The following is a 24842-nucleotide window of genomic DNA, read 5'->3' as shown; positions in this document are numbered from 1 at the left end:
CCAGACTGTGAGGGTAGCCGGGCTCAGCAGTGACCTCCTTAAACACCCAGTACTTATCACCTGCAGCAGGAAGCGGGGAAAAAAACCAGATATACCACTGTTAGCAGAATAAAAAACACCACTGCTCATCTCTACTCTGGATTTCTACTTGGACTGATCACATCATGTTTCCAAACTGGAAACTAAACTACATCAATAACTTGGTTTCTTTTACAGAAATCAGATGTGAAATCCCCATAAAATGTCGTGAAATCATCATGAAAAGATGTTCAATCACCACAAAAAAGATACAAAATCACTACAAATAATGTGAAATTACAGTGGAAAGGTTGAAAACCACCATGAAAAGATGTTAAATATCCTCAGAGGCAGAAAATCACTATAAAACAACAACATGTTATGATGAAAAAATGTTAAATCACAACAAAGAAAACACAAAATCACTACAAAATTAAATGAAATTACCACAAAAAGATGTGAAATCACCACAAAAAATGTGAAATCACAACAAAAAGATGTGAAATCACAACAAACACATTCAAAATTGGCACAAATACATGTGAAATCACCACAAAAAAGATATCAAAACCACCATGAAAAGATGTCAAATCTCCTCAGAGGCAGAAAATCACCATGAAACGACGTCATGTTATGATGAAAAAATGCCAAATCACAGCAAAGAAAACAGAAAATCACCACAAAAATATGTGATATCAACATGAAAAGATGGGAAATCACCATAAAAACTTGCAAAATATGCTAACATAGCATATGGAACTCCTCAAGACGCACAAAAATGTCTCGCGGTTTAATTGAAGGTCGACAGAATTAATCATTTTCTGTTTTCTGTTTCTGACAGCTCTGACCACTTTTAGAAGATTTATTTTTCCTCCAGACAGACTCAGAACAGGTTATTCTCTCCCAGTTTCATGTTTATAAAATTTTACTTAACAGGTGTGGATCACAACTAGAATCTAATCGATAGTTCTCTGGCTCTGAAACGTTCTGCTGCTGCCAGGAACAGAATCTGGTGGAAACACGACCTCCTGCAGAATTAAACATCAGATCATCACCTCATAAATAAACCAGACAGGAAGTTAAACACGGCGGCTGCTTTTTAGTACACTCAGAAAACGAAGCTGTGTTAAATATGTAGTTATTATTATTTAGAAGAAAGATGTGAGATTAAAACACAGAAAAACTCCATAAAAGCTCTTTAACTCAGCAGCTAAACAGCCCGATGTTACAGCAGCTCCTTTAAACAGCAGAAACTCAGCATTAAATACAAGAATAAAAGGCTTGAATCCAAATTATTTCCCTTCCAGACATTAACCTCTTTCTACCAGACAGATCTTTAACATAATAAAAGGCAGAATTTAGCCTCAGATGTGAAGATTTTCTGTGCTTGAGCTATATTTTCTTCTTTTCAGCAGAAAACACAGCAACTTTTAGCCTTTAAAAAGTCAGATAACATTAATTTTATGTGTTTATGCAAACAGTTAAATACTCTTGTGTTGACGTAGAGCTCTAGAAACACATTACAAACTGTTTAAAGGGTTTTAAATGTATTAAATGGCCTTTAACATCCACTTTAACTGATTATGAAACTGCAGCAGCTCTAGAAATCATTGCAAAATGACCAAATGTGACTCAAAACAAACACAAAAAGTTGCAATAAAAAATAAACTAAACTTTTCCAGATCCTTTCTGTCGTCTCTGATGTTGAGACTCTGAGAACTGAGTCTGCATGATGTAACTGATTAGAATTCAGGAAGAAGACTCTCTCTGCTGTGCTTAAAGGAAAAGAGGAGCTGAGAGACTCCAGTCAGGGAGGTTTCAGACTTTCACTGAGGTTCTGGAACTTCATGCTGCTGCTCCCCAGTTGCCTCCATCCTTCACACTTTATTAAATCTGTTCAGAACAATCTTATAACACCAGACAAGACGTGACGCCTCCACGGGATTCTGAAAACTTTCTGCTGAAGCTTCTGACTGAGTTTAACAGTGTTTGTGAATCTGAGCCACAGTTTCAATTCAATTCAATTTGAGTCAGTCAATCAGAACTTCAAGCACAAATCGACGGAATTTCAGTCAAACTGTAAATTCTTGTGCCCTGTTCTGTTTTTGTCGTAACTCCGTAAACCCATCTCTGGTCAGAAAAAATGTCTGAAACATTTTACCTTTGAAGAAGACGAATTTGCCGTCAGATCTCTCGTAGGCGGCGTCGATTCGAGGCGGAAGGCCTTTCCAGAACTGGTCGATCTGCATCGGATAACCCTCCTGGACCTTGTTGTTCCTCAGACGCCAGAACCAGCGATCCTGGAACACAAAGAGTTAAAATCAGAGCCAGAGATCCTGGAACACAAAGAGATAAATCAGAACCAGAGATCCTGGAACACAAAGAGTTAAAATCAGAGCCAGAGATCCTGGAACACAAAGAGATAAATCAGAACCAGAGATCCTGGAACACAAAGAGTTAAAATCAGAACCAGCGATCCTGGAACACAAAGAGATAAAATCAGAACCAGCGATCCTGGAACACAAAGAGATAAAATCAGAGCCAGAGATCCTGGAACACAAAGAGTTAAAATCAGAGCCAGAGATCCTGGAACACAAAGAGTTAAAATCAGAGCCAGAGATCCTGGAACACAAAGAGATAAATCAGAACCAGAGATCCTGGAACACAAAGAGTTAAATCAGAACCAGAGATCCTGGAACACAAAGAGTTAAATCAGAACCAGAGATCCTGGAACACAAAGAGTTAAATCAGAACCAGAGATCCTGGAACACAAAGAGTTAAATCAGAACCAGAGATCCTGGAACACAGAGGGTTAAATGAGAAGCTCTGCAGAGAGCCGAGCTGAAGCTGCAGCAGCTTTTAAAAACTATTATTCACCAGAATGAGTCACAGCCGACTGGACAGCAGCTTTACTGAGCTGCAGCTCAAAATAAAGCAGTGGTTCTCAAATTTTTTCTGTCGGGCCCCCCTTCGGAGGACAAAAAACTTTCGTGCCCCTCCCAATAACTTTGTGTGTGTGTGTGTGTGTGTGTGTGTGTGTGTGTGTGTGTGTGTGTATATATATATATGAAAACATGAATATGCAGGGCTGTGTTATTTTATCTGATTCCATTTTGTTGTTTTTCACAGTAAAGATCAGGGGTGTCAAACTCATTTTAGTCCAGGAACCACATAAACCCAATCTGATCTCCAGTGGGCCCCACCAGTAAAATCACAGCATAATAACCTATAAATAACCACAGCTCCAAATTTCCCCTTTGTTTTAGTTCAAAAAAGTACATTCTGAAAATGTTCACATTTAATGAACTATCTTTTTACAAAATATTATGAACCTGAAATTTCTTAAGGAAAACAAGTTCAATTTCAACAGTAGCCTATTATGCCTCAGTTCATCATTTACACATGCATTGTAACTGCCAGATAACAGTTTATCTACAAAAACACAAAACATTCAGTCACAGCTATCTGCAACTGAACAATCTAGTATTTTACTTCATGATCAGAACAACTTGTCAAGTTCTAGAAATTATTTTAAATTTACAGCTTTACAAATTTACAGTTAATGTTTTTGTAATTTTTATCATTTGTAATGTCGTCCCGCGGGCCAAAATGGACCGTCTGGTGGGCCGGTTTTGGCCCGCAGGCCGTATGTTTGACATTGCTGGTAAAAATAATCGGAGGAGATAAGCCGAGTATGTGACGTGATCAAGTACGCTGGTGTTCCGACTGCACATTAACAATGTGTTCTCCTGTTCTCAGGAGTCTGTACTTCGGAGTCTGAACGGCCAGTGCATATACCATAGATATATACAGAAGATCATTGTTATTATTATTATTATTTATATCTACGGCATATACAGTCTATGGGGCCAGCACAATTTCAGTATTGTTGTACGCCGCGAAAAACAGGCCGACGTTAAAACAATAGTTCAGCTAACTAGTACCGTGTTGAAGGACCTTTTCCTCCCAGTCGCCCGCGCCCCCCCTGACATGCCTCTGCGCCCCCCCAGGGGGGCGTGCCCCACTATTTGAGAAACACTGAAATAAAGGAACGTGAACGTTCTCTAAATCAGCTTCCAGCAATGAAGAACATCTTCATGAGTTCATCACGTTAATGAGGTTCTTCAGCAGAACCGCAAATGTTCAAGATGGTATCAAATAAGCTAATGCGGTGCAAAAACACCTCAAAGAAGTCACAACATGCTGCAAAAGACACAAAAAAAGACAAAAAATGACCAAAATAGCAACAAAAAAAACTACAAGAGGCTGAAAGATAAAAACAAGATGTAAAATGAGCTAAAACTGACAAAAAATGAGGAGGAGGAGGATGAAGACGAGGAGGAGGAAGAGGAGAAAGAGGAGAAAGAGGAAGAGGTAAGCGACGCACTTCTAGCGACCTGTTTTGAACACTGACAGACTTGACAGAGGGTTCCTTTCAGGTCTTCTAAGGTGCACTAGTCCACTTCCACTGACCTCCCCTGTTGTGGCTGCACCCTCCATCCTGTGTCCCCATCACCTCTAAACTTTCAAATTATTACATTTACACCTTGATAAATAGGCTAAAAGTGTAAAAATGATCAATAATTAGCGATACAGACTGAAATGCAGCACTTTATCGTGATACATATTTCAGCTTTATCTCCCTTGATCTTAATATTATCGATATGATTAATAAATACACATCGAAGACAGCCAAAGAAAACCAGCAAAGAAGAGATGAAACAGCATTTAACTGAGAAAAAGCTTTGAGTTGCATAACAGTCAGCAAAGAGTTAGCAAATAGTTAGCATAGTGTGTTGTGTTTCTTCTTCTTGCACAACAAAGAAATTCAGAATTATCAACACCATCAAACCCCACAAATGTTCCCCAAAGTTTCACCAAAGCAGACAGGTAAAAGTCCAGGTATAGTTATAGAGTTAGACAGGTGTAAGTCCAGGTAGAGTTATAGAGTTAGACAGGTATAAGTCCAGGTAGAGTTATAGAGTTAGACAGGTGTAAGTCCAGGTAGAGTTATAGAGTTAGACAGGTGTAAGTCCAGGTAGAGTTATAGAGTTAGACAGGTGTAAGTCCAGGTAGAGTTATAGAGTTAGACAGGTGTAAGTCCAGGTAGAGTTATAGAGTTAGACAGGTGTAAGTCCAGGTAGAGTTATAGAGTTAGACAGGTGTAAGTCCAGGTATAGTTATAGAGTTAGGTATAAGTCCAGGTAGAGTTATAGAGTTAGACAGGTGTAAGTCCAGGTATAGTTATAGAGTTAGACAGGTAAAAGTCCAGGTAGAGGCAGACAGGTATAAGTCCAGGTAGAGTTAGACAGGTAAAAGTCCAGGTAGAGTTAGACAGGTATAAGTCTAGGTAGATACAGGCAGGTATAAATGCAGGTAGAGGCAGACAGGTAAAAGTCCAGGTAGAGGCAGACAGGTATAAGTCCAGGTAGAGTTAGACAGGTAAAAGTCCAGGTAGAGGCAGACAGGTATAAGTCCAGGTAGAGTTATAGAGTTAGACAGGTATAAGTCCAGGTAGAGTTATAGAGTTAGACAGGTAAAAGTCCAGGTATAGTTATACAGTTAGACAGGTGTAAGTCCAGGTAGAGTTATAGAGTTAGACAGGTAAAAGTCCAGGTATAGTTATAGAGTTAGACAGGTGTAAGTCCAGGTATAGTTATAGAGTTAGACAGGTATAAGTCCAGGTAGAGTTATAGAGTTAGACAGGTAAAAGTCCAGGTATAGTTATAGAGTTAGACAGGTGTAAGTCCAGGTATAGTTATAGAGTTAGACAGGTATAAGTCCAGGTAGAGTTATAGAGTTAGACAGGTGTAAGTCCAGGTAGAGTTATAGAGTTAGACAGGTAAAAGTCCAGGTAGAGGCAGACAGGTATAAGTCCAGGTATAGTTATAGAGTTAGGTATAAGTTCAGGTAGAGTTATAGAGTTAGACAGGTGTAAGTCCAGGTAGAGTTATAGAGTTAGACAGGTAAAAGTCCAGGTAGAGGCAGACAGGTATAAGTCCAGGTAGAGTTAGACAGGTATAAGTCCAGGTAGATACAGGCAGGTATAAATGCAGGTAGAGGCAGACAGGTAAAAGTCCAGGTAGAGGCAGACAGGTATAAGTCCAGGTAGAGTTAGACAGGTAAAAGTCCAGGTAGAGGCAGACAGGTATAAGTCCAGGTAGAGTTATAGAGTTAGACAGGTATAAGTCCAGGTAGAGTTATAGAGTTAGACAGGTATAAGTCCAGGTAGAGGCAGACAGGTATAAGTCCAGGTAGAGTTATAGAGTTAGACAGGTATAAGTCCAGGTAGAGGCAGACAGGTATAAGTCCAGGTAGAGTTATAGAGTTAGACAGGTATAAGTCCAGGTAGAGTTGTAGAGTTAGACAGGTAAAAGTCCAGGTAGAGGCAGACAGGTATAAGTCCAGGTAGAGTTAGACAGGTATAAGTCCAGGTAGATACAGGCAGGTATAAATGCAGGTAGAGGCAGACAGGTAAAAGTCCAGGTAGAGGCAGACAGGTATAAGTCCAGGTAGAGTTAGACAGGTAAAAGTCCAGGTAGAGGCAGACAGGTATAAGTCCAGGTAGAGTTATAGAGTTAGACAGGTATAAGTCCAGGTAGAGTTATAGAGTTAGGTATAAGTCCAGGTAGAGTTATAGAGTTAGACAGGTGTAAGTCCAGGTAGAGTTATAGAGTTAGACAGGTAAAAGTCCAGGTAGAGGCAGACAGGTATAAGTCCAGGTAGAGTTAGACAGGTATAAGTCCAGGTAGATACAGGAAGGTATAAATGCAGGTAGAGGCAGACAGGTAAAAGTCCAGGTAGAGGCAGACAGGTATAAGTCCAGGTAGAGTTAGACAGGTAAAAGTCCAGGTAGAGGCAGACAGGTATAAGTCCAGGTAGAGTTATAGAGTTAGACAGGTATAAGTCCAGGTAGAGTTATAGAGTTAGGTATAAGTCCAGGTAGAGTTATAGAGTTAGACAGGTGTAAGTCCAGGTAGAGTTATAGAGTTAGACAGGTAAAAGTCCAGGTAGAGGCAGACAGGTATAAGTCCAGGTAGAGTTAGACAGGTATAAGTCCAGGTAGATACAGGCAGGTATAAATGCAGGTAGAGGCAGACAGGTAAAAGTCCAGGTAGAGGCAGACAGGTATAAGTCCAGGTAGAGTTAGACAGGTAAAAGTCCAGGTAGAGGCAGACAGGTATAAGTCCAGGTAGAGTTATAGAGTTAGACAGGTATAAGTCCAGGTAGAGGCAGACAGGTATAAGTCCAGGTAGAGTTATAGAGTTAGACAGGTATAAGTCCAGGTAGAGTTGTAGAGTTAGACAGGTAAAAGTCCAGGTAGAGGCAGACAGGTATAAGTCCAGGTAGAGTTAGACAGGTATAAGTCCAGGTAGATACAGGCAGGTATAAATGCAGGTAGAGGCAGACAGGTAAAAGTCCAGGTAGAGGCAGACAGGTATAAGTCCAGGTAGAGTTAGACAGGTAAAAGTCCAGGTAGAGGCAGACAGGTATAAGTCCAGGTAGAGTTATAGAGTTAGACAGGTATAAGTCCAGGTAGAGTTATAGAGTTAGACAGGTATAAGTCCAGGTAGAGTTATAGAGTTAGACAGGTATAAGTCCAGGTAGAGTTATAGAGTTAGACAGGTATAAGTCCAGGTAGAGGCAGACAGGTGTAAGTCCAGGTAGAGTTATAGAGTTAGACAGGTATAAGTCCAGGTAGAGTTATAGAGTTAGACAGGTATAAGTCCAGGTAGAGTTATAGAGTTAGACAGGTATAAGTCCAGGTAGAGTTATAGAGTTAGACAGGTATAAGTCCAGGTAGAGGCAGACAGGTGAGGCAGATGCTCATTGAGAGGCAGGAGGGCGAACAGCTGCTGAGTCTCTAACCTTTTCCAACATTCACTTTAAAGATCAGACGCATCAAAATAGATTTTTCTTCTGCTGCTGATCTGAACCTCAGCGTGAAACTCTCACACAGGTGGAAAGCAGATTTAGTCTGAATAAAATTACAAGTTTAGGGTATTTTATGTGTTCTGCTACTTTCTGCGGCAGTTTGCTTCAGATCCATTTGGCAGCGTCTCCTTGTGGTCATTTTGTGTTTCTATGTGCTTGTTTTGCATGTATTTGTGGTCACTTTGTGTCTCTTTGTGGTCGTTTTGTGTCTCTTTGTGGTAATTTTGTGTCTCTTTGCGGCCATTTTGTGCCTCTTTGTGGTTGTTTTGAGTCTCTTGTGGTCATTTTGTGTCTCTCTGTGATCATTTTGTGTCTGTGGTCACTTTGTGTCTCTTTGTGGTCACTTTGTGTCTCTTTGTGATCATTTTGAGTCTCTTGTGGTCATTTTGTGTCTCTCTGTGGTCGTTTTGTGTCTCTTTGTGGTCGTTTTGTGTGTCTTTGTGGTCACTTTGTGTTTCTTTGTGATCATTTTATGTCTCTTTGTGGTCATTTTGTGTCTATTTGCGGTAGTTTTGTGTCTCTTTGTTGTCATTTTGTGTCTCTTTGCGGCCATGTTGTGTCTCTCTGTCGTCATTTTGTGTCTCTCTGTCGTTGTTTTGTGTCTCTCTGTGGTTGTTTTGTGTCTCTGCAGTCATTGTGGTTATTCATTGTCTGTGCAATTTCTGTGGGTGTTTTTGTGTCCATCTTGTGTCTTTTTGTTGTAATTTTGTGTGTCATTGAGTTAGTTTTGTGTCTAGTTGTTTTGCAGTAACTGTGGGTGTTTTGAGTCCTTTCCTCATCATTGAGCATTTCTTTGTGGTCGTTCTACAACTTCCAGTGGTTCATTTTCATCTTTGTCTCTTTTATCTCCGTTCTCAGATCCAGACTTGGGTTTCGGTTCTTATCTAGACGTCGTTGTCGTTGCGGAAGGGTTTAAGTTGTGCCCCGTCCTCCCTTAATGTTCCATTAGTGTTTATCTGAATCCTCCAGAGCAGCTGTTTTTATAGCAGCCCACGGCGGAGTGAGTCAGCGTCTGTCGGAGATAACACCAGCTTCCTGTAACCTGATGCTCAGACTCACACTCTGGATCTCTGCTGCTCAGAACATCTCACAGGTTTATAAGTTCAGGAGTCAACTTCATACCAAGAATCCAACGTCATTTGCATCTCTTTGTGATCATTTTGTCTCTTTGTTGTCATTTTGCGTCTCTCTGTGGTCATTTTGTGTCTCTTTGTTGTCATTTTGTGTCTCTTTGTTGTCATTTTGTGTTTCTTTGTAGTTATTGTGTGTTTTTTGTGGTTATTTTGTTTGTTTATGTCAGTAGTTTGTCTTTTTGTTATCATTTTGTGTCCCCTTGGGGTCATTTTGTGTCTCTTTGTTGTCATTTTGTGTCTCTTTGTGGTCATTTTGTGTCTCTTTGTTGTCATTTTGTGTCTCTTTGTTGTCATTTTGTGTCTCTTTGTTGTCATTTTGTGTTTCTTTGTAGTTACTTGTGTGTTTTTTGTGGTTATTTTGTTTGTTTATGTCAGTAGTTTGTCTTTTTGTTATCATTTTGTGTCCCCTTGGGGTCATTTTGTGTCTCTTTGTTGTCATTTTGTGTCTCTTTGTGGTCATTTTGTGTCTCTTTGTTGTCATTTTGTGTCTCTTTGTTGTCATTTTGTGTCTCTTTGTTGTCATTTTGTGTTTCTTTGTAGTTACTTGTGTGTTTTTTGTGGTTATTTTGTTTGTTTATGTCAGTAGTTTGTCTTTTTGTTATCATTTTGTGTCCCCTTGGGGTCATTTTGTGTCTCTTTGTTGTCATTTTGTGTCTCTTTGTGGTCTTTTTGTTTGTCCATGTAGGTATTTTTTGTGTTTTTGTCATCATTTTGTCATTTTTTTCTGTATTTTTGTGTCTTTTTGTAAATTTGCTCATGTTTTCACTGCTGTCTGATGTTTGTAAAGCAAAATAATCATCAAAATAAATGAGAAAATAACTGACAGATCTGTTGACAGTAATAATCAACCGTCTCAGACCGTCCTTCCTGAAACATCCTCCTGTAGAGTCAAACTTCTGTCTCTGCTGTGTGTCCTAATGGTGAGGACCTAACCCTCGTCTCACCTTGAAGACGAACATCTCCCTCCTGAAGAAGGCCACCGTGTTGAAGTTGCCGTCGCAGATGTTGGGTTTTCCGTTGCCGGGCAGCGCCGGCCGGTCGCCGGGCGGCCGAGCCGGACGGGAGTGTCGGTCGTGTTTCCTCTCGGAGGTGGAGTGTGTTCGTCTGGAGGGGAGGGTGGGCAGCGGTCTGGTGGGCTCCAGCATGGCCGTGGGGATACCTGAGGAGGACACACGACGACGACAACGTGATACACAACAGACACACAACAGCACCGACTGGAACGTCCACTCAGAGAGGAAGATGATGAAGATGCACGACATTCACATTAATTCATGTTTCACAGAAGGATTATAAATCTACGGACCTCTGGATGTGTTCAAGCCTCCAACCTTCTACAACACACAAGAAACACACAACACTGACAGGAGTTGTGCGTTTGGAGTCATTTTGTCAGTAATTTTGTGTCTCTAAAGTCACTTTATGTCTGTTTTTCGTCATTTTGTGGTTATTTTCTGTCTATTTGTGGCCATTTTGTGTCTCTTTGTGGTCTTTTCACATCTTTTTCTTGTCACTTTGCTTTGTCTCTCTGTTATCATTTCTGCGTCCCTGCAAACTACAAATAAACACAAAATCACCACAGAGACACAACATGACAATAAAAAGATGCAAAATTACCTCAAAAAGATACAAAATGACAGAGACAGAAAATGACCACAAAGAGACACAAAATGACAATAAAGACACACAAAATGACCACAAAAAGACTCAACATGACGACAAATACACAAAAAATTATCACAAATAGACACAAAATGACCACTAAGAGACACAATACATCTACAATATCCACAAAATGACCTCAAAGAGACACAAAAAATGACCACAAAGAGTCACAAAATGATCACAAAGAGTCAGAAAATGACCACGACACACAAAATGACCACAAAGAGACACAAAATTACCACAAAAAGACACAAAATGTCCACTAAGAGAGACAAAATATCTACAAAAGACATACAAAATGACCACAGAGACACTAAATGACCACAACAAACAAAATGACCAGAAAGACACACAAAACGACAACAAAAAGATGCAAAATGACCACAAAGAGACACAAAATGATTGAAAAAGACATGAAATGGCAACAAAAAGATACACAAAAGGACCAAAAAGAGATGCAACACAAACTATAGAGGCACAATACAACCAAAGAGAGACACAAAATTTGTTTGTGGTTGTTTTGTAAGTCATTTTTGATGTTTTATGTCCTTGTCTCATAAGTTTGCATTTCGTTGTGGTCATTTTACAACTTTTTGTGGTTGGTTTGCATCTCTTCCTAGTTGATTGCTGCTCTGTGAACGTTTTTAGTATCTATTTAGGAACATTTTGTGTCTTTTTGTGGTTGTTTGTTCACTGGAAACGAGCCTAAACATCATCTTAGACATTTTTAAAATTCGTCTGTGTGTCTGAGGCCCAGCAGATGGTTTTTATTTCTTCTTTGTGCATCACAAACCAACGTTACACCACATTACAGCAGCAGCTGTCGACAGGAAACACGTCTGAAGATCCTGAGTGTTTACTGAAGAAACCGAGACAGAACAAAGAGTCTCTGATGGAAAGGTTCTCTCTTTGTTTGTCTCTTTCCAGGCATCACGTCCACATACAGTAGCTCCATCACTCAGCTGCTCTCTGGGAGTTCAGCTTCAATAATTCAGGTTTGCTGCTGCAAGTTTCTGCTTTTAGCTCTCCAGTGAAATCACACGTCCAGTCTCACAGCAGAGTCCGGACCGAGTAAACTTCAGGGTTTTCAGATACAATACCTCAGATTTCCATGAAGTCCGACTCTTTATTGTCAACGTTTCTACAGCAAGAGACATTTAGTTTGGTCAGAAAACTCATCTTCTCGATGTAAACTCCCTCCATGTCCAAATATTGGCACATTTTAACGTGTAAAATTCAAAAATTGAATAATTAAATTCCTGATAATCATCATTTTCAGCCTCGTCTAGAAGACTACCCTGGTATCAAATGGAGGTAAAAGGAATGAATTTAGGTTCGTTTTTTAGATTTATGAATGGTCTTCTAGGAATATATTAACCCCAAGAACACCAAACCTACCATCCAGCATGGTGGTGGCAGTATCATGCTCTGGGGCTTTCTAGAAGAGCTTCTGGACTGGTTTCAGACTGGATGTTGGTCTGGCTCTGGACTTTGTTGGACTTTATATGAGGAATAGTTTAGATTTGGTTTTGGTCCCGATTTTGTACTGGTTTTTGAAATTGTTTGGATTGGTTCTAAAACTGGTTTCAGTTTTGGTTTAGGACTGGTTTCAGACTGTATTCTGATTGGTTATGAACATGTTTTAGACTCGTTTAGATTTGATTTTGGTCCTGGTTTTAGACCTTTTTAGGACTGATTTAGGAGCTTCAGTAGAAATCAACTGGACTTCTCTTATAGCCTCTCATCCAAGAGGCTTCTTCAGTTGAAGAAGATGAACTAAAGAAGCCTCTTGGATGAAGGTGAAACATCTTCAAGAACCTACAAGAGAAGTCCAGTTGGATTCGACTGAAGCTTCTACGATTACCAAAATCTGGATGACTGAGAATCTACACAGACTTTTTAGGACTGGTTTCAGACTGTCTTGGGTGGATCTTTTTTAACCCCAAGAACACCGAACCTACAATCAGGCATGGTGGTGGCAGTATCATGCTCTGTGGAACTGGAGCTTTACACAAAGTAAATGGAATAATGAAGAAGGAGGATCACCTCCATGTTCTTCAGGAAAACCTAAAACCATCAGCAGAAAGTTGATCTTGGACACAGTTGGATGTTTCAACCAGACAATGAGGCCAAACACACATCAGACATGGTAAAGTTCTAAATTTGTCGCCTTTCTGTCTCAGACTCGAGTCAGTTGAATTGATAGTATAATGATACTGCCACCTCGGTAGGTATAGAGTCCAGAGGAGTCAAAGATAAACCAGAAGATTGAAACCAGAAGAACTGAAATGAGGTGGAAATGGACAAATATGAGGCTCAGAAATGATGGAAAAAGTCCATGGAACTCTAAATATTCCCAGTATGAAGGTAGAACTCCTTCCTCAAAGGTCTTAAGGTCATTGTTTTTCTCACCGTAGATCTTCTGGATGCCCTGCAGGTCGTCCAGCGGCAGCTTGAAGTTGTGCGTGTCCATGTACTGGTAGAAGGGAGCCATGATGGCGCTGGGGTCGTTGGAGTGTTCCAGACCCAGAGCGTGGCCCAGCTCATGGACGGCCACCAGGAACAGGTCGTTACCTGGACGGACACACAAACACCGGTCAGAGATAACCCAGAAGAAACATCAGAGTTCAGAGGAAAACCCTCAGTCTCGTGGTTGTCAGAAACACAACTAAACTCCCCAGAGTAACACAACAGGCCAGAGAGAGACAAAGACATGGAAGTAGTCTGTGATGCTGTTCATCAGCAAGAGGAAGGGAGGTTGTGTCTCTTTGTGGTCAATTTGTGTCTCTGTGGTTGTTCTGTGTCTCTTTGTAGTCATTTTGAATCTCATTGCCATCATTTCGTGTCTCTTTGTGGTTGTTTTATGTCTTGTTGTGATTGTTTTGCGTCTTTTTGTGGTTGTGTTTTGTGTTTCTTTGTAGCTTTTTTGTGTCTCTTTGTGGTTGTTTTGTGTCTCCTTGTGGTTGTTTTGTGTCTCTGTGATTGTTTTGTGTCTTTTTGTGGTTGTTTTGTGTCTCTGTAGCTGTTTTGTGTTTCTTTATGGTTGTTTTGTGCCTTTTTGTGGTTGATTTTGTGTCTCTTTGTAGCTGTTTTGTGTTTCTGTGGTTGTTTTATGTCTCTTTGTGGTTGTTTTGTGTCTCTTTGTGGTTGTTTTGTGTCTCTGTGGTGGTTTTGTCACTCTTTGTGGTTGTTTTGTGTCTCTTTGTGGCTGTTTGGTGTCTCTTTATGTTTATTTTGTATGTAATTATGGTCGTTGTGTGTCTTTTTAAGGTTTTTCTGTGTATCTCTATGGTTGTTTTGTGTCACTATTTAGTCATTTATTGTCTTTGTGTTTATTTTGCGTGTCTTTGTTGATGTTTTTGTGTCTCTTTGTGTTTATTTTGCGTCTCTTTGTGGTCATTTTTGTGTTTCTTTGTCGTCGTTTTGTTTCCGCTGAGGGGAAACTGTTTGTTTGAAAGATGATTCCAGATATCAGGCAAAGAAACAGAAAAGCAGACACACTTTGATTTTTCTTCTGTGTCTGTCAGAGTTTAGAGAAAAAGCCTCCGAGTCTCCCTGTTTTCGGAAACACAACAAAGCCTCCCCAGAGCAACACAACAGAGCGACACTCGTGTGATGCTGTTCGGTAGCACCAGTCTGACATCAGACAGAGAATTAGTGGTGAAAGGAAGCGAGTGTTGGCTGGAGGAGCTCCGGTTTCAGTCTGACGAGGATTAAAAGTGTACAGACACACAACCAGAGTTCACAGCTGTAATCTGTGAATGATGTAGTGGACATGTTGTATCTGGAGCGTCACGGCGATCAGTCAGGCTCATTAATACGACAAACGGAGTTTAAAGGAAGCAGCAGAAACTATGAAAGTAATGCTGGAAAACATGAATGTTCTGGAAACACCAATTTTAGTTGTAGTTTTATGTCTGTTTGTTGTCACTTTAGTCTGTTTGTGGTCATTTTGTGTCTCTTTGTGGTCATTCTCTCTTTCGTTGCAGTTGTTTTTTGTGTTTTTATGTCCTTTTTGTGTCTTATTGTGGTTGTTTTGTGTCTTTTCTGTGTTACTTTGTGCTCATTTTGTTTCGCTGTCCTTGTTTGTGGTCATAATGTGTCTCATTGCAATAATTTTGTGTCTTTTTGTCGTCGTTTCATGTCTTTTTGGGGCTGTTTTGTGTCTTTTTGTAGTTGTTTTATGTCTTTTGGGGGTTGTTTTGTGTCTTTCAGGGGTTGTTTTGTGTCTTTTTGGGTTGTTTTGTGTCTTTTTGTGGTTGTTTTATGTCTTTTTGTGGTTGTTTTTTATCTTTTTGTGGTTCTTTTGTGTCTCTTTGTGGTTGTTTTGTGTCTTGTTGTGGTTGTTTTATGTCTTTTTGTGGTTGTTTTGTGTTTTTTGTGGTTGTTTTATGTCTTTTTGTGGTTGTTCTATATTTTTGTAGTTGTTTTATGTGTTTTTGTAATTGTTTCAAGGCTATTATTTGATGTTCACATTTCTTTCTGGTCATTTTACAACTTTTGTGGGGTTTTTTTGTCGTTTAGTGATCCTATGAAGGACTTTAGAATCTACTTATAAACATTTAGTTTGTTTTTAAATCCCGTAGCATTTTTTGTGGTAATTGTGCAGTTCTTTGCAGCTGTTTTGCATCTCATGTGGATTTTATTCAGATATGAGAGGCATAATATGAAAAAAACAGTCTTGGAAGTAATCCATAGCAGAAAGAAGAAGCCGGCTCAGAGAGGAAACATGGAAAAACTAAAGTAATTAATGTGTAAAAGGTCTGATTTCCAGCTGAACCGACCCTCAGCAGTCCTGACTCCAGCACTAATACTTCAACAGAAGAACAGATGGAGGTTTTCCCGGACGTCTCGTACTTCTGTGGGGTTCGTTAAAGCCCGACTCTCCATTCTAATCCTCAGAGCTGCTGTCAGAAGCTTCACGATCCTTCAGAGCTCAAATTAATACATTTCATCAGCGCTGTAATTGGTTTGACTCCAGCTGAACCTAATTAGGGGACATAAATTATCTTTTTCTGTTTGAAGATTCGAGCCTCAGCGGCTGGACTCAGAGCTGCTGACTCTGTTCAGTTTCTCTTTCCAAGGTTCAAACAACTGCAGTCAGTGGTTTAACCTTGTGGTTGTTTTGTGTCTCTTTGTGATTGTTTTGTGTCTTCTTGTCATTGTTTTGTGTCTCTTTTGGGTCGTTTTCTGTATTTTTGTGGTTATGTCTCTTTTGAGTTGTTTTCTACCTTTTTGTGGTTGTTTTGTGTCTCTTTTTGGTTGTTTTCTGTCTTTTTGTGGTTGTTTTGTGTCTCTTTTGGGTTGTTTTCTGTCTTTTTGTGGTTGTTTTGTGTCTCTTTGTGATGTTTGGTGTCCCTTTGTGGTCATTTTTTTTCTGTCTTTCGTAGTTCCTCAGATATTGTTGTTCAAACAGCCTCAGATTTAATGTGAGAAAAAACCTACTGAAATGGGTCAATGGGTGATTTTGAAAAACATTTATCTCAGAAAGGGTTTGATGTATGAAGCTAAAATTTCACAAATGTCGTCAACCAAATCAGAGATGGTTGAGCAGAAATTTTGGAGGGAATAAACCGACTCTTCTCTGTTTGAGGCTAAACTAGCTGCTGGCAGGTTTTATGTAAATGTGCAACATGATGTAAATACGTAACAGATAAAAACGTCTGGACTTCAAAAGACGTGTTTTAGTTTTTTTGTGGACTTTTGGAAGTTCACAGACCTTTTAAAATGCACAAACATCTTCTTTCTAACAACCTGAGGGGAAGGAGGAACCTAAAAGCAGAGTGTTTGCTCTTTAAGCTGAAGTCCTGAAGGTTTCTAAGGCTCATACTGGAGGAGAAACACCGCTGTAATGTGGAGAGGCACATTTAGAGCTTGTCTGTCAAAGCTAATTCTGTTCAGGGCTAATCTCTGCGAGCAGCCGCTCCATCAGTCCTCTTTCTGCATTAGCTATTCAGGCAGCAGGAATCTGGCACAAGTCATTTGTCAAACCGACGTAGAAGAAGAAGAAAAAGAACAAGCAGAAAGTGAAAAGTGTTTTTTTTTTCCCTCATTTTTCATCCAGCGACTAAACAGTTAAATTTTGTGTCTCTTTGCAGATGTTTTGTGTCTTTTTGAAGGTTGTTTTGTGTCTCTTTGTGGTCATTTTGTGTCTCTGTGGTCATTTTGTGTCTCTTTATGGTCTTTTTGTGTGTCTTTGTGGTCATTTTGTTTCTCTGTGATTGTTTTGTGTCTCTTTGTGGCCATTTCGTGTCTCTTTGTGGTCATTTTGTGGTCATTTTGTGTGTCTTGGTTGTTTTGTGTCTCTGTTGTCATTTTGTGTCTCTTTGTGGTCATTTGGTGACTCTTGGTGGTCATTTTGTGTCTCTTTGTGGTTGTTTTGTGGCTCAAAGATGGAGGACGTCTTCATGTTTGAAATCACGATTTAAACAAACTCTAAATAAAGTGGCAGGAATCCCTGTTGCCGCGGTGACAGTGAGACGCGACGACATTGAGACGTGACGCTGTGCTCACCGTCGTGGTTGGCGTTGCCGAGCGTCCACGGCTCGTCCGAGTCGAAGTGCGTGTCGCCTCCGATGCCGGCGCCGGGGAAGTAGGCATGGGCCAGGAAGCCGCCCTCGCCGTCAAACGGGGAGCTGTCGCCGTGGAAACCGGAGGCGAAGAAGATCATGATGTCGGCCTCTTTGCCCTCGTTCTTGATCTCCGAGTACGGAACCTCCTGAGACCAAAGATCAGAGGAAACCAAGAAACGTCAGCGTCACACAGCAGGAAATGAAAACATGTCGGTGTTGTTTTCTACTTTTAGAAGGACGGAAACTGGAAACAAACATCTTTGATAAACAGTTGTAAACTAAAGTTTCCATCCACCTTAAACAACATGTTTATCACTCAGTCTTTAGTCTCCAAAGACTCCTAGAACTCTGAATTTTGAAAAAATTGAAAAATACAAGCATGCACTTTGGCTCTTTCATAGATTTATGAAAGGTGTTTGGAAAATTTGACAAAAATATACAAACATCAACTTGAAAGTTGTGTAAATCAGTTTTTTTTTTTTTTTTAAAGTTTTATGACCTTTTAACTCCTCCTGAATGACTACAGTCGACTACAGCTGCTGACTCCTCTGATCCAGTTTAAACAGAACCCAGTAGAGTACAGGCAGTCCTAAAGTTGGTTTAGGATTTATTTTACTCTGTATCTGGTCCTGGCTGTGGACTGGTTTTAGATGGTATTGGGCAGGTCTTGGACTTCTTTTAGGTGTAGTCTAGATTTGGTTTTGGACTGGCTTCAGACTGGTTCTGAACATTTTCTTGGACTGGTTTAGGTTTGATGTTGGTCCTGGTTTTAGACCTTTTCAAGACAGACTGCATTAGGCGGGTCTTTTTTTAACTCCAAGAACACCAAACCTACCGTCAAGCATGGAGGTGGCAGTATCATGCTTCTAGACTGGTTTCAGGCTGAACATTGGACTGGTTCAGGACTTTCTGGGGACTGCTTTATGTTTGGTTCCAGTCTTGGTTCTCCTGGTTTTGGATGTGATTTAAAGTTGGTTTAGGATTTATTTTACTCTGGATCTGGTCCTGGATGAGGACTGGTTTCAGACTGTCTTGGGTGGGTCTTGGACTTTTTTAGGAGTAGTTTAGGTTTGGCTTTGGTCCCAATTTTGTACTGTTTTTTTTAGTTTTTTAGGACTGGTTTCTGACTGTAATCTGACTGGCTCTGAACATGTTTAGGACTGGTTTAGGTTGGATTTTGGTCCTGGTTTTAGACAATTTTAGGACTGGTTTATACGGTGGCCGAGAGGTGCAAACCAAATTTACATAATGCAAAACACTTTTACAACCTCCAAGACAAATTTACAAGCGATAAAAGGCTTTTACAAGTCCAAAAACACTTTTACAAATCCAAAATCCAAATTTACATAATGCAAAACACTTTTACAACCTCCAAGACAAATTTACAAGCGACAAAACACTTTTACAAGTCCGAAAACACTTTTACAAATCCAAATTTAACCGGAAAGGGAATGTCCCAACTCCGGGGTATAACCGGAAGTGACAACGAGGAGCGGCTAATGCAACTTTTCGTTGTTGTTAATGGTGAACCAAGCGAGCGGGTGACTGTTGCATCGTGGCCCAAATAACTTTGCACAACATCTCAAGTTTAGTTCAGTTGTTTTTACTGAAGCTCGTGCACAACCACCAAGCACATATCTTTTAGGTACCGCTTCTTCTGTGGTTCTCTCACAACAGTAACATTCAGTAGGTAACATTACGCTCGTGCGCCCTCTACTGGAGAAACCGTATAACAACAATATAACATTGTAATAATTACTGTCCACAGTATACTTGTACATTTAACTTGGAACAAGCCTTGGTATAACATTTAAAACAATAATATTAAATCTCAGTATACCACGGTGATGTTTTGCCCGTTTTGTGGGTAACATATGAACCGATTGACGCGGTTTTGGTTTTCGTGTGGTCGGTCTTTAGAGTGTTTAAATGTCGCAGATCAGACCGACAGAGTGCATTAGCCGCTCCTGTTGTCACTTCCAGTTATACCCCGGAGTTGGGACATTCCCTTTCCGGTTAAATTTGGATTTGTAAAAGTGTTTTCGGACTTGTAAAAGTGTTTTGTCGCTTGTAAATTTGTCTTGGAGGTTGTAAAAGTGTTTTGTCGCTTGTAAATTTGTCTTGGAGGTTGTAAAAGTGTTTTGCATTATGTAAATTTGGATTTTGGATTTGTAAAAGTGTTTTTGGACTTGTAAAAGTCTTTTATCGCTTGTAAATTTGTCTTGGAGGTTGTAAAAGTGTTTTGCATTATGTAAATTTGGTTTGCACCTCTCGGCCACCGTAGGTTTAGGACTGTATTGGACGGGTCTTTTTTTAACTCTAAGAACACCAAACCTACCATCAAGCATGGAGGTAGCAGTATCATGCTGTGTGGAACTAGAGCTTCACACAAAGTAAATGGAATAATGAAGGAGGAGGATCACCTCCACGTTCTTCAGGAAAACCTAAAACCATCAGCAGAAGGTTGATCTTGGACACAGTTGGGTGTTTCAACCAGACAATGAGCCCAAACACACATCAGACGTGGTAAAGAAAAGGTTCCATCAGGCTGGAATGAAGGTTTTAACTGAACCAGTTCTGTCCAGAGGAGTCAAAGATCAACCAGAAGATTAAAGCCAGAAGAACCGAACTGAGGTGTAAACGGACAGAGAACGTTCAGAGCTCTAGGAGTCATCGTGGACTGTCATGATCTTTACCAGCAGACAGAAATTTTTCCCCTACGAATAAAGTTTGAATGTTTTTTTATGTTCTTACCTGGAAGGAGAGCGGAGTGACTGTCTGCCAGACGTTGAAGGCTTGTCGAATCGCCCTCTGAGTGTCTTTCTCACCAACTTTAGGGGTGAAGTTCGATATGCTGCAAAAACAACAAAAAACAACAAAAACAACAGATCAGGACCAGAGACGATGATGTTTTTATGGGAACAGATCCCATGTATCATCTGGACAGTCAGCAGGTTTAACTTCATCATTTATACAGTTCAGTACAATACAGTATGATTCATCATCTGGGAGCCAAAAAGTCACATTTGCAGGACTTTTATTGGAACCAGCTTTGATTTAGAACTTCATTTAGAGCTCATTTCTCCACATTTAACGGCATCACCAAATTATCATGACTGAAGACACCAGATTTATTACAATCCGTCCAACAGCTGTGAAATGTTTCAATAAAAACCACTACATAGAAGTAAAGTTAGTTCATTGGATTCATCCTTTGGAAAACAAAAGACAAATCTGTCGAACTTTTCCTGGACACAACTTTCATTTACAGTCAAACAGTAGCTGATTTATGGTTAATTATGAGGAAAATTCAAGAAATTAGCACCAAAACACAGAAGCAGTTCTACAAGATAGAAGACAGTAACTCATCTGGTTTTATTATCACATTGGATTGGAATCTGGACTCATTTTTCCTCAATTTGGGCTCATTTCTCCTCATTCTTCCTCATTTTTATTCACTGTAAACTAATTTCTCCTCACTGTTGACTAATTATTCATTTAAATTTTGCTTCTCTCTCCTTCTTTATGGTTGTTCTGTCTTCATGGATCTGATTTAAGTTTGACGTGTTTCAGTGATTTCATGACACAACCTGTGTGTGTGTGTGTGTGTGTGTGTGTGTGTGTGTGTGTGTGTGTGTGTGTGTGTGTGTGTGTGTGTAACGTTACGGCGGTGAATCTGGCCAAATGACCTGCGGCCAAAACACACAGATGGTCGACTGAAGTCCTGCAGAGCCAACGATCATTCTGAGTTTTTTCTGTCTGAGAATCAGATTTATAATCGTTAGCGGCCATTAGCATGATGCTAGTTATTATTTGCTAATTAGTGTCAGCTAGTAATAACTGAGACATCATTAGTTTACACCAAAACGTTTGAATTCTGACGTCAAAATGAAGCCAGATGAAGTCAGAAATCAGATTTATTTCTTTCTGATCTGTTTTCCAAAACATTTTAAAAGACTCTGAAAACACAATGAAGACATCCCAGCAACACCTGAATTAAATTCCGTACAGAGATTTATAACCTCCAGAGGATGCAGGACAGATAACATACTGAGAGGCAGAGCTGATACTGCTGCTGAAAAAAACACGACAAAAAGATGTAAAATCATCAAAAAGTGTCAAAATCACCACAAAAAGATGAAAAAAATCTCCACAAAGCATCAAATTCACCTCAAAAAAATAACAAAAAGACTAAGAAGTCTCAACAAAAAGATGCAGAATCACCAGAAAATGAAGCAAAATGTCCACAAAGCATTAAAATCACTTCAAAAATACAAGCAACTATACCACTAAAACAGGAAACCACCATAAAAAGACCCAAACACTGCAGGAACAGATGCTAAATCATCCACTACTATCGATGTATTTTCATTTTTCTGCTCCCAGGCTGTAAATAACCAGGTTCAACCAGATTTAATACGAGACTTTAGGTAGATTTAGAATGAACTGAGGCTGATAACGTGGAACATTTCAGTCCATCTACAGATGAAACAGTTGACTGGTTTAAGTCTAGTTCTTTAGTTTTTAACTCTCCCAGACAAACGTTGATCCCAACATGAGGATAAATCCTGGACATGGGTCAGAAGGCTAGAGTCTAATCTGGTGCCGCCTCGGAGGAATAACTCACTTAGAAGCCATCAACAAACTGCAGGAATGTTTCTGAGATCCAGTAAATCAGAAACCAGATCCAACCACGAGGGCTGAGAGGCCTTCAGGGTCTCCTGGGAGCGTCATAATTTACATTAGACCCATAAAGATCTGAGGAGATGGTGTGGAGGAAACTAGAGGAAGTGGATTCAGATTCCTCCTTCTGAAAAATGGATTTCATGACTGTCGAGAAGAAGTTTAATAACTGAGAAAGATGAAGTTAAAGAGGACAGAAAAGACTGAAAACAATGGAAGAAAGGGGGAGTCCAAGTAAAATCTACAAAATCTAGAAGAATCACAAAGATAACAACGAGCCCCAAAAACTACCAGGAGACTCTAAAAACACTTCAGAGATGCAAAAATAACCAGAAAGAGACAAAAAAACAACAACAAAGAAGATAAAAATGGCCTTAACGAGAGAAAAACAACAAAGAGAGGCTCAGAATTAAAGCAAAAAACCACCAAACATCCACAAATAGAGACTCAGAAAAACTGAATGTCACATCAGATACTCTCAGTCTGAACGTCTTCTGGACTTTAACTGTGTTTTAATAAATATTCTCAGTCTGAATGTCTTCTTTACTTTTGTTTTTAATAAATATTCAGCTGCATTTATTAAGTCTGAACCTGAAAACTGATCAGGTCAGTCGAGGAAACTGATGCAGAAGCTGCGATGCGTTCAGAGTTTAATGAATCAGGCAGCAGCAGCAGCGATGCGTTCGCTGTCCCCTGGGAAAACTCCAATCTGCATTAGACCCAAATTACATGACCCAGCTGCCAGCTGGAGGTTCTACTGTAGAAGACTAAAGTACCGACATGAGATGCATTCAGGGGCCATGGGATGAAGACCATTTACATCAGACCAAGAAGTAAAAGGACCACAACATAAAGACTTAAAACTACCACCGAGAAACAGGAAGTTACCACAAAAGATGCAAAGTCACCAGAAAAAGACAAAAAAATGCTCCTAAATGACTAAATTAGCACCAAAAGATGGGAAATCATCACAATAACATGGAACCTAACCACAAAAAGACGGAACAATCCCCATATAAAGTCAAAATCACCACAAAAAGTCAGAATTACCACCAAAATAACGGGAAGTTCCCACAAAAACGTGGAACCTAACCACAAAAAGATGCTAAATCAATGCAAAGAGTCAAAATCACCTCTAAAAGACAAAAAAAACTCTCCAAAACCCCCAAAATCCTCACAAAAAGAAAAAAAAAAGCCAAAAGACAGGAAATCACCACAAAAACCAGCAAACTCACCACAAAGATTCCAAATTAGCTCATGAAGACCAAAAAAAATCCCCATAAATGACAAAATTGCCACCAAAAGACAGGAAATTCCAACAAGAACATCGAAACTAACCATAAAATGAGCTGGTTTAGATGTTGGAGACACAAGTTTACCTGTAGGAGATCTTTGTTATTGTTTACCTGTAGGAGATCTTTGTTATTGTTTACCTGTAGGAGATCTTTGTTATTGTTTACCTGTAGGAGATCTTTGTTATTGTTTACCTGTAGGAGATCTTTATGATTGTTTACCTGTAGGAGATCTTTGTTATTGTTTACCTGTAGGAGATCTTTGTTATTGTTTACCTGTAGGAGATCTTTATGATTGTTTACCTGTAGGAGATCTTTGTTATCGTTTACCTGTAGGAGATCTTTATGATTGTTTACCTGTAGGAGATCTTTATGATTGTTTACCTGTAGGAGATCTTTGTTATCGTTTACCTGTAGGAGATCTTCTTGTCCCTCCACCTCTGTCCGGTCAGAGCGTATCGTTTGTTCCTCTGTCTCCGGCTGGTGTGAGGATGATCAGGAACGCCACAGCGAGGCCTCCGCATCCACCTGAACACAACATCCCGTTAAAATCAGACCAACAACCACAACAAGTGTTTCTATAAATCAGCTGCATTGTACATTTAAAAGTGCTAAAACTAATCACAAAGGTAAGCGGCATTAAATTAAACAACCCTAAACACTATTTTAGATTCAAATTTTAGATGTAAATTTCCTGTTTTTTCGACTGTAGGTGAATGAAGGAAGGATGACCATAATTCTAATCTAATAATTTGATGTACTTTTTGAATACTAAATGAGTGTTTTTGTTTGTTTAGCTTCATTTTGATGCTGATACTTTTACATTTCTGTACTGTGGTTTTGTCCAAACACTCACTCGATGGTGGTCTGGTCCAGGACTCCGGTCACTGGGATGCCGTAGAAGCGCTGCATCGCTGCCACGGCCGACTGCATGGCTTTCTCCTGCCGCAGGTCGGACGTCCGCACGTCGTGAGGAAGCAGGTAACCGTAGTTCTTCAGCCACGTCTGGGAGGAGGAAGAACGGGAGGAAGGTCGGTTAAAGGACGACATGTTTAACCCTCCTGTTGTCTTCATTTACGGGCACCAAAAAATACTGTTCCCTGGTCTGAAAAAATCCAAAAATGAAGCAAAAAAATTCCCCAAATATCTGAAAATGTTCAAAACCTTCAGGAAGAAATTTCCAATAATTCCTTAAAAGTTTCCCTTAAAAGTTTTTTTTTTTTTTTTTTTTAAATCCAGTGAATTTCGCTGGTTTTTGTTTGATTTTTTCGTGAATGTTCTTAAAGAGACATTTTTTAACATTTCTTTTTCCATCCATCCATCCATTATCTATACACCACTTAATCCTCACTAGGGTCATGGGGGGGGCTGGAGTCTATCCCAGCTGACTCAGGTGAAGGCAGGGGACACCCTAGACAGGTCACCAGTCTGTCACAGGGCTACATACAGAGACAAACAATCACTCTCACATTCACACCTACGGGCAATTTAGAATGATCAATTAACCTCAGCATATTTTTGGACTGTGGGAGGAAGCCGGAGTA

At 39.9% G+C, this 24842-nt stretch overlaps 1 protein-coding gene across 1 annotated transcript; it reads right to left on the bottom strand.

Moving 5' to 3' along the window:
• Positions 1–6: 6 nt before the first annotated feature.
• On the bottom strand, positions 7–24606 carry LOC129348410 (matrix metalloproteinase-24-like; the record flags this gene model as incomplete). The annotated part of the gene is made up of 8 exons (XM_055008767.1): positions 24155–24606; positions 23710–23826; positions 20078–20177; positions 17265–17469; positions 13164–13325; positions 10031–10245; positions 2180–2318; positions 7–60 (listed from the first exon to the last, which is right to left on the bottom strand). Coding segments are annotated over exons 1-8 (1210 nt in total), but the record flags the coding sequence as incomplete, so codon positions are not given.
• Positions 24607–24842: the final 236 nt, after the last annotated feature.

Source organism: Amphiprion ocellaris, unplaced genomic scaffold (assembly GCF_022539595.1).
Source record: "Amphiprion ocellaris isolate individual 3 ecotype Okinawa unplaced genomic scaffold, ASM2253959v1 Aocel_unscaffolded165, whole genome shotgun sequence".
Lineage (NCBI taxonomy): Eukaryota > Metazoa > Chordata > Actinopteri > Pomacentridae > Amphiprion > Amphiprion ocellaris.
Note: the sequence above shows the minus strand (reverse complement) of the source record. Positions and strands in the feature narration are given on the sequence as shown.